The sequence below is a fragment of the Sphaeroforma arctica genome (genome assembly GCF_001186125.1).
Source record: "Sphaeroforma arctica JP610 unplaced genomic scaffold supercont1.638, whole genome shotgun sequence".
NCBI lineage: Eukaryota > Ichthyosporea > Ichthyophonida > Sphaeroforma > Sphaeroforma arctica.
Genome location: NW_014039920.1, coordinates 22,358 through 32,916, shown reverse-complemented (window position 1 = coordinate 32,916; position 10,559 = coordinate 22,358). Strand labels below are relative to the sequence as shown.

The following is a 10,559-nucleotide window of genomic DNA, read 5'->3' as shown; positions in this document are numbered from 1 at the left end:
TATATATATATATATATATATATATATACACATATATATATATATATATATATATATATATATATATATATATATATATATATACAAATATATTTATATAATTATATATATATATAATGACAGCATCTTCATAGTGTACACAATAGTGCCAGCTAATACGCCTTCCGGGACAAGGCACTCACATGGATACCAATAACGAGGGGTTTAACTCGTCACTATACCGAACCATTGGAAACTGCGTACTGACATATAAACTATAGTCCATGGCACACTACCTAGTAGATAAGAGCTGGGCCAGTTTCTCAACCTATACCTAAAATAGTTTTCCACAAGTCAGCGATGTCCAGGTAGTCTGCGGTGGAAGCAATATGTATGGGTCAGTAGCGCAAATTCGAGTCTTCTAGAACCTCGACTTCGTACTCCTCAGACTCAAGTGCTTCATAGTCTTTTATAATATTGATCTGATGCTGTTTCTCTCCAGCCTGATTTTCTGGAACATGGTATGCGCAATCGTGCTTAACGTGAGCAAGGCCAAAAAGCGCTAGGTGCTCACACTGTTCTGGTTTTACACAAGGATACTGTCTCACAAAGTACGGACCTCCTGGCCTATTGTCTGAGTAGACTTCGTCACAGAAATCACGTACGTACAGTAATTCACTGCAATCCAATCTACTTTGGTCGACATGGAGTTGTGTACGATACCGGAAAAAGATCACAAACCGATTGTGAAAGAGCTCGCTCGAGTTAACCTCGATTGCGGCTCGTAGCTGAATTATAATGATCAGTTGAAGGCAAACTTCATTGTACGTCTTTCATGAACTGCTTGGAAGTCAGGCTAGAATCAATAATATATAAACGAAGTTTGTGATGGCATAGAGTCAACCCTGAGAGTGCAGACTACTTTTTTTATGAGCATGATACACCGTTAATTCATCGCTATGCCGCCGAAAAACAGGGCTGTTGCATCATCTCGTACTATGTTGTCGCTACGCGTTACCTTCATTCCAAACAAGCCAAATATGTTATAGCGTGGCTTGTTTATTTATATCTATTTTAGGATATTACTTTCGACGGCGGTACAAATGGAATCTTTGACTGATGAAAGATTGGTGAATAGCAACGCACATCCGGCAACGCATGGTTAATACAATAAAGCTGTAATCACATAGCTACAACAATATGCATACCTTATTGAATTTGTCGATGGGAAGATAATTCAGCGGTTGTTATTCACCCTAGTCTATTCGTTAGATGAATCTTGACGCTCTGTGTATAATTCTACAACTGAAAATAGATATCTATCTTTCTACGACGCTATAATCAATTGTAAAGTACCATATCCATTCGTTATGTGTACCAACCCTTTTACAGTGTATCTGCAGGTTAATTCACGACGTCCATGGTATCATATTCTTGTCTTTTCTGCTCCATTTAAAAGTGCCTCCCTCCCCTACATTATACTTGTAATAGTTCTCGGTTCCCCCAGGTACCATCGCCTTCCGGAACGTTATATTAATTCTCCCATTGCCACTTTCACCTCCTTTGCGCTTCGGAATACTATGCAGCCATTTTGCTTTCTTGGCCCCACGCATGAGCAGCATATCCCCCGAGTCTAGTGTGAGCTTCAGTGGTTTATCCTTCAGAACATTTTCAGTCTTCGCCGGCTTCTTCTTATCAGGCTTGTGCTTCATAAGAAAGTCGCGGTTCGTTCCCAACGAAAAGGATGCGATTGCCGGGTTTGCTCCTAAAAACCTTTCATCGTCACTATGATACGATATACTGTCGTTTCCATCCGCATAGTAATTCACGAGACAGAAGTTGTATGTCTGAGCGGTGGAGGCTTCAGTCATTTTCTTCAAAAACATAAGGCCGTCTGGTATTGGTCGCGGACGGCACGAGTACCGGTCCTTGGGAACAGGACATTTACTTTTACTGTCAAATATAACCTGGGTTGTCCTAGTATCAACACCATGATTACAGGCCCCAGTACCCATACATTCAACACAAACGTTAGGCCCAGAGTCAGAGCCAGGTTGCGCATTGAAGAACGAACTCTCGTCAACACCAAAAACAGTAGTATACCTTGGCGTATTAATCTGCATTTCCTTATTTCCGAATTTCTTTGCATACTGCACGCGATAAAAGAACAAATTCTCGCGTAAAAAGTCAAATATGCTGGCTTCGATGCCGCGAGGGAGGTAGCGATGGAAGTGGACGAGGTCGAGATGTGGTTGGTCGTCGACGCGCTTGCCATTGTCAAGCGAAGGAATGGCGTGTTCAAGAGATTCGGTAATTGAATTTGGGAGTTGGGGTATGGCAAATTGGTATGTAGGATGACTTGAAGGGACCAGCGAGTCTGTTGATGATTTTGTCGTTGTCGATGGCGATGACGGTGACGCAGCATTGCGTGTTCTTTTTGAAGGAGGTGCCTTGAAGAAATGCTCAAGAGTACTTTTCTTGGGCGGCATGTTGCATATAGATTGTATTATAGCTTCGTTGTATCTGAGGACTGAGCATGACGACAGTGGGCATTTATAGATCCCTCAGTTATGACTCTCAGAACAGAGACGCATCGTGGTCGCCTCTCTTGTGCTTCAGATACAAAATAAAAAGTTCAATAATATGACCAGATATCGGTTATTCGGCTCTGCAATTTGCGAAAAATAAAAATGTGTAGAAAATGAATTTGTCGTTCATCATTTATTTGGCCATTTTGTTATCATTTTTAATTTTTGGGGGGTTCGTTTCATCCCCCCACTAACACCCAGAACAGAAGCCGAACACAAAATCAGGTATTTTAATTATATATGTATGTTCTCCCCAGACTCCACTACAAAGACAGTGAGTGAGGCTTAGAGTGAGAGCATTAGAGAGAGCCTCTCTCATTTTGGGGTTAACCCGCCCTCTCTTAGGTCATGATCAGACTACCGCCGGACGCCACCCACCACCCGGTGTAGTAAACACATCAAAATACGATACTAAAACCTACCGAGTCTCCCTGAGGCTCAGTGCGGTGTATTTATTCTTATATTTGATTGTCTACGTGGTCTACAAATAATTCACCTCGTGTGTATTAATTGTAAACTAATTCTAACTCCACACTGATGGTGGTTTAAGGGGACTTTTACTACACCGGCGCATACATCTGCCACTACTTAAAATAAAGAAATATCTACCCTACATAACACAGTGAAACTAAGTAATGAAGAATAACGTTGCATGAGTCTGATAATTGAATGGGGAAATTCTTATCAGTATTATATATTACATGTTAATATAAATTATGCTACCTACATTTTGATTCAGATAAATATACAAAGCGTCTACTATAGCGCTACATTCGATACCCGATTAAGTGCTCGAGGTGTAAAATGTAATACCTGATTTCTAGATGCTTTTTTTTTCTCGATTATACCTGGATCTCGTCCGCGTATTACTCAGACATTCCGTAAACATAATCGAGTCATAAGACTACATTGCGCTTTTTTTCAGACTCCTCGCGTTCAAGCCATCAGCCCCACAGTTGTTACTCAGGTATGTTGCCTGAAAATCGATCTCCGGCACGCCCGATCGCGATATCTTAAAGCGTTAAAATCGGGTTTGTTTCCTGAGTGTTATCAAGGACCAGCGTCGCAAGTTGCACACAAAATGAGCTGAAACCAGGCTTCTCTCTGCGAACGAAATGAAAATTTAGCGCAGACCTTCTAGAGAGAGCCATGTGTTTTGACTTTTGACGACTCTGTGGGTTGCCTGTGTACTATCTTTTTATTTTAATTTTTAAAGCAAACCCAAACACATACATATAAATGGATTTAAATACTCTAATTACAATGTTTGAGGCATCCGATTGTATGTACATTACTACATATGTAGGACTTAGAAATTCACCTCACGCATGTGGACCACATGTGTATCCACGCGCACACACATCACTATTCACTATTTTAAACCATAGCATTCAACAGTGTATAGACACAAGAGAAGGAAATACATTTGTTTTGGATGGCGTCATATATCATTGAATGTTACGAATTGTTGACGTCATGTCACAAATGAAAAATGCAGCCAATCAATATGCACGCGTTGAGTCGTTGACCTGTTTAAGGAATTTCGAATTTGTATATGTACAACTTGGCATTGGTCATTGTGGCATTGTGGCATGTCATGATGTCGCATGAAGTGTGAGCTGTAAACTGTGAACTGTGAACTGTGAACTGTGAACTGTGAGTCAATGAAGTGGGTTCAGAAACTATTTGTATACAAAAGAAGTAAATACATACCAGGAAACTACACTTATACGACAAACATGTTACGCATACTTAAGTCAAAACTGATCAGTGCCGAAGCCCAGAGTCCGAGGATATTTCACATGAACAGTTAAAATTCAATTAAGATGAGTAGATAGTCAAGTGAGCAGCTTGTAAGTCCAGGGATATATTTAGACCAGAATCACAATCGTGTATAGTATATTAAGCCATGATGCATACTAGAAAAAGCTAAAGAGTGATGCACTGCAACCCAAAAGCAGAACATGTACTTTCCGTGTATCCCAGTTCATAGAATTCACGATCGAAACGTATCAGATAGGGCAGAAAAGGCTGATTCAGTAGACGTCGTGCTAGCGGAATAAAACAGTAAGTGACCGAGATCAGAATAATGGCAAAAAATGTGAGCATGTCAGTTTATCCAAAGAGGCAAACTTAAACTCCCTGGGTGACAGGCATATTCCAAATTGCTTAAAGTATCAATGTCGGTTGGCTGTTTATAATATGTATTTCAGCGGCTTGCCATTAGGATATTTATAGGTGGATTGTGCATTCCTATCAGCGCAATAAAAGTACAGAGCATAACCTTACCAGTTATGGGCTTAAATGCCAGGATGTTAAAAGTTGCTTCCTTAGTCTTCATTTGATTAAACGCAGAGGCATTGTCGACTTTGTCGTGTCCATCAATTGTGCCAGCTACTCAAAGCTTTCATCCGGGTGTCTTCTAAAGATGATCAAGAGTATATAGTACAGGCTGCCTTCTCAGTATGTATCAATACTCCGAATTAAATACTTCAACAATGGCCACTATTATACCCTTCTTGGCCATGTTCATCGATTGTGCTAATTTTTGAATAAAATTGACCTGAGGCTTTATTGTATGATATAGCTGCCTTCTTAACGTGAAATAGCGTAATATTTCGGATAATCATGCAAATCATAAAAATAGTCGAGAGACTCGAGACTGTATTTTCATGGGTTAAGTTTTTTTATGAATACATACTTTTAAAAGCACAAAATGAGTTTACAATGTAATCTTGGTGCGAGATGCGTGCAGAGCGTGCGTTCATGTGTTTCGAATTCACTACGCGCAAACCCTGAATTGGTATAGATATATGTATATATATATATTTATAAAGAGCTCTCAAAAAACATGCTCCCTCGCAACGTAAACTGCGGTAGCGGATCGTCTTATCTGGTTGCATTAAACAAGCGGGAACGAATTCAAAATGAATGCGCGATATACACTCACAATGTTCCGGTGCGTACAGTATACTCCTTTTTCCTACAGCATTGGGTGTAGTACCGTCTGGATACATTGTAACATTTCACCAGTGTGATCCGGGCCGACACATCAGCAACATATGGATGAAACACATTGATCCGGTCTTGACCCTCACCAACCGTGACAAAATCATATGGGAGCAGTACAGATGCCATCTCAAGATCTGGCATCCGGACATATTGTGATAGCGCAACCAGTTTCCAAATCATTGTAATATGCCTCGTTTATTATACTCATCTGCGCAGTTATCCAGTGCATATTCCTTCATCGCCAACTTACATGCCCTTTCCTCTTCCAGATTACAAATGGCTACCACCAGTGGATCACCAACCAAAAGTATGGCGGCTACACCACAGAACTGTTGTCCCAGACGGAAACCGTGTTGCTTGCCGTTCCCCTGACATGCCTCGATACAATTGCTGAATTTCTCGGTGTAAAGTGCCTGAATCTTGGCCACATAGGCATCATTAGCGCATTGTGGTGTGGCGGGGGCAGCTCCCAGAGTGTAGCTTAAAACTTGGTCTGCTTTGGCACACTCTGATCCAATGTCAATCAAAGCCGCATCCCATTGCTCCTTGGCCATTTGTTCAGCGTCTGCTGCGCATGTTACGTCACATTCTTCCACCGCTGCGGCGTAACTCATTGACAACTGATCCTGATACCCCATCACGAGACAAGTCGGTTCTGTGGGGCCGCTGTCTGTTGTGATCTGCAACAGGTCGTCCACTCTATCACAGCCAGTGAATTGAAAAGATGCATCCCATTGCGCTTTTGCCTGGTCTTTGCCTGCATCGTATGTGGTCTTGTCAGTGCCATCAGTGCACGTGACCGCCAATACAGTCGCTGCTAGCGCGAATACGAGAGTGATGCTTTTGTTCTGCAACATTTTTTGTTCCAAGCGTGCTCGCAGTTGATATGTTCAAAAATGCAATGTGATTCTAATTCATTTGAGACTCAATGGTTAAATAGTAATACTATGCCGTATGGAAGTATAATCGCGAATAAAACTTGTCGAATCATGTCTGTAGAATATGAATTCACGCATGTAATTGCGGTCAGTCAAAATCACCTCTCCGGGAAGAGGTGATCATCTATGAAAGGCGATAAATTCATCCTAAAATTTACCCGGATCAATTTGAACGACAAGAAGTTGGGCTGAATCCCAGTGCAACACACAATGCAGAGGCTTTCCAACCAATTTTTGTCGGACTGGCCCTTGTAACGCATATTGTGTCATTCAGAAGTCGCGCATGATCAAAGTCACGCACAGAATATTGCTATAATCTAGCTAAAAGACGACACCTGAGCTGGATTAAACTCTAGCTTGAACTATATACATGTTTGAAGCGATACACTATTGGGTTTCTTGTGGTGTGAAAATATGATGTGTACTAACACAGGTTGTTTAAATGGATAGTCTCAGTTTGTATTAACCATGCAGAATATAGGTGCCCGCTAAAGACATCATTGCCCTAGATCTAAATTCCGTTAATTCGACTAGTGCATTCGAGTAGACGTCTCAGTTTATTAGTTAAACCTCATATCCGTGTCAATGAGAACCACACGGCTCACTCCTCCTCCTACGGCTCGCGCACTTACTTTTAGGTAAATGCATAGACTGAGACAGAGACATACACAACTCTTGCTCGATCTTATTTGCGTTTGCGATTGCACATGACACGAGTGCGAGAAACAGTTTCGCGTGAGCTGCCCACAATTTATAGGCAAATCTTTATACAATACGTTGTGAATTTTTTTCGTTATGGGTCGCAAAACAAGGATGTAGGCCAACAGCAAGCGTGTACACTCCTCAATCCAACGATCTGCCGAACCCAATGGAGACAATAAATAAGAACCCAACCCATGATAGAATGTACGAAAGACTAACGATAGCTAATAGTTGAATTTTAATCACTTTATAGCCCCTGCTACGTATCACCTAAGGACATGATTATCTTCTCTAACCGGTTGACCACTCGTGCGCTCTTGATGGGTTCGGAGTCCACCGTATCGCTCGCAAACACACACGCCTCAATCAGCTGCACAGCCATTCTAACGGCCTCGCGCGTGGCACATGACGGCTCGCGCATCAGGGCGTCCACTTCTGTCGGTGGTAGTCGTTCCCGCTGAATACTACTAATACCCTCCACTTGCTCAGTACAAGCTTCACCCTTCTCTGGGTGGTTTACCGTAGGGCCGCGTGCTTTACAGTCGGCATGGTCGCCATCGGCGTTAATACTTCGTCTCACTAATGCGGATTTACCTGCAGAGTCAGGTGGTGTGCTGAGCGGAGGCGGTGGAGCTGTATCTTCCACTACTTCGGAGGGTCGGTCGAGAGCAGTACATTGCTCTACGAGTGCTTTGAACCTCACTACATTCCATTCCTCTCGGGCTATCAATTCGAATAGCAGTTTGCCCAGCGCTTGGATATCTGCCAGGCACTCTTGCTTGTATCTAAAACAGGGGCGCATGAGCTGAGCTGAATAGAATGTATGCATCATATTTTTACATATATTTAACTTCACATGACTGCTACAGAGTGATGGGAACAGTATGATGTGCACTCACACCTTCCGTGTTCGAAAACGAAAGTCTTGATCAAGGCCGTTGCATATTTGTTAAGTAAATATTATTCACACGGTTGTGCAAAGGATCTTACGGGTATGAGAGAACAAAGCCGGGTATGGCTGTAGACCGCAGGTGATGCATAAGTAAATATTATTCACACGGTTGTGCAAAGGATCTTACGGGTATGAGAGAACAAAGCCGGGTATGGCTGTAGACCGCAGGTGATGCATAGGTCGAAATGCCCATAAGTAGACTGAGGACAAGTCCATGGAGAGAATGTGCTCTTTGAGATGCAAGTAATAAAAAAATTATGTCGGGACGAGTATATATTTGCGCCTGTAGTTGTGATACATTGACATGGACTGGTCCGGACAAATAAATATTAACAACACAGATACATGCATACATATGTGCGTAAACAATCTCGATCCATTTTTAAGCTCAACTACTCATCTACTGAGACCCTATGTGCACCAAGCAACTCGTGGTCATTGATTTGTGTGTAACTAACGATGCATCAGTGAACACCCATGATACTCGAGTCTGCGGCCGGATATGATAACATGATAGCACACACATACACCAATACCTATGCGTCCGAGTACAAGCACTCTTACCGTTTTTCGTCGCTCTGACTACCCATCGATACGGCGGTGGTAAAGTCACCCAGCTTTGCCTCATACTTCCGTGTTACAAACACAGAGTGACGCGTGATGTTCAAGTGCACAACGTGCGGCTGGCAGTTGTGCAGATAATGCATCCCGGTAGCTATATCCAGCGCCATTTCGAACCTATTCGATAGAAACAAAGTCACAACTTGAATGACTGCATAGGTTTGGCTAGTATGCATAGTATTTCACTCCGTATGATACGATTGGAGTACAAAAAGGTGCCATGCACGTATCCAGAGTAACTGTGGAGAGTATAGAGACTAGGTCCAATAGACACCCTCATTCACAGGATCACGGCGCACTAAGGTCTGGTTTTTAACTTAAAATTTGAAAAACCATACATTTGGGAACTTATACTACCCCCTCGAAATTATTTTGTTAAGAGGTTTGTCACGCTTAATAGACCTGACACAGATCCGCGAATATCAAGCGAGCAAATGATCACCAAAAGTGACTAACTGATATTGCATATCCCCCATGAGATCTGGAAGTATACAATCAGGGTGTCATCTCATCGCTAGAGTGACACTTGACTCACCCTCTAACACGTAGCTACATATACCTACCGATTGGAATAATATATGTGTATACATACATATACATACATACCTGCACCGCATTGTGAGCGGGTGAGACAGGTCAAACAGGAATGTGCTCAACGGTCCGTTCTGGAACGATTCATACACAAATGTGATAACGGGATTCATGATGAAGCCCAGAAATGCGGCAATCTGCGGATGCCGCACACGCCTGCCAGGAGAGGGATGGAAAGAAGGTATGTTGGATTTATATAGGACGTTTGACGAGTATGATGGATTTATTCAGGACGTTTGATACGGCCCCTTGATAGTCGGATAAGGTAGTCGGTGAGTTTTTTAATGGCATTAATTTGGAAGATAAATGTGTTTATTGGAAAATCGGGTTCGTTCCATTGGTGACAAAAGGCCCAGTCTAGTGGTCAATCAGAGTACTACGGTTTTGTAGGTTGATGCATCAAACATTTCGCAAACCCCTTCCTGGATTAATGTCCTCTCATACCTAGCCACAAGTGCAGCCAAAAAGAATAAACGACTTCACACGATGGCTTCTAAGCCAATCCGACTGTGTGTCAAAAAATCAACAGTTGTGGGTGGCATAAGCCAATACTGCAGACCACCTATCACGCATATTCCTATTCTAAGCATAGGACCCATCAGACAATTGATAGGCCAGTGCCAGTCAGCCATATGACAAATCAGACACTTGTCTGATACTTATTTGCGGACTCGCATTCGTTGGTTGAATGGTGAAGCCACAACGAACTTATAACCCACAAAAATGTACTTACAATACTATTTTAGCTTGTTCGGTGAGTAGTACTGACGAATCACTCCTACCAACCTCGTCTATTTTCCTTCTTAGCCACACCTGCATGTAAACAAGTCCAAGACATACTGTCGATAACAAAAAAAGGAATGCTCGTAGCATATATATATATATATAGTACATAACTCAGGTATCCTCGTGCACATGCATAAAACGCAGATCCAAAAGCTACTATGAAGGTGATCCTCACAGGGGATGAGGTTTATGTATATGAGGTGTGAAAGTTTTGCTCAGTGTTGATTTGATTTGGAAACAAAGAAGTGATCCCAGTGCACACTACCTTGAAGCTGTACACAAACACACTTAGAAAAAAATAACGAGAATGCTCATTTTCAATAACTTGTAATTACGGAGGAAAATTTAATATAGATTCACACACAAACATAAACACACACACACACACAC

General features: G+C 42.1%; 3 protein-coding genes across 3 annotated transcripts; all 3 read right to left on the bottom strand.

Moving 5' to 3' along the window:
- Positions 1–1,315: 1,315 nt before the first annotated feature.
- Positions 1,316–2,468, bottom strand: SARC_07773 (hypothetical protein; the record flags this gene model as incomplete). The annotated part of the gene is made up of 1 exon (XM_014298277.1): positions 1,316–2,468. The coding sequence occupies one exon, from the start codon at positions 2,466–2,468 to the stop codon at positions 1,389–1,391; it is 1,080 nt and encodes a 359-aa protein (XP_014153752.1). The 3' UTR covers positions 1,316–1,388.
- Positions 2,469–5,755: 3,287 nt separating this feature from the next.
- Positions 5,756–6,436, bottom strand: SARC_07772 (hypothetical protein; the record flags this gene model as incomplete). Its single annotated transcript, XM_014298276.1, has 1 exon — positions 5,756–6,436. One exon carries the CDS (start codon positions 6,434–6,436, stop codon positions 5,756–5,758), a length of 681 nt encoding a protein of 226 aa, XP_014153751.1.
- Positions 6,437–7,442: 1,006 nt separating this feature from the next.
- Positions 7,443–10,202, bottom strand: SARC_07771 (serine/threonine protein kinase; the record flags this gene model as incomplete). Its single annotated transcript, XM_014298275.1, has 4 exons — positions 7,443–8,004; positions 8,736–8,909; positions 9,399–9,539; positions 10,117–10,202. The coding sequence occupies 4 exons, from the start codon at positions 10,200–10,202 to the stop codon at positions 7,479–7,481; spliced, it is 927 nt and encodes a 308-aa protein (XP_014153750.1). The 3' UTR covers positions 7,443–7,478.
- Between the last annotated feature and the right edge of the window lie 357 nt (positions 10,203–10,559).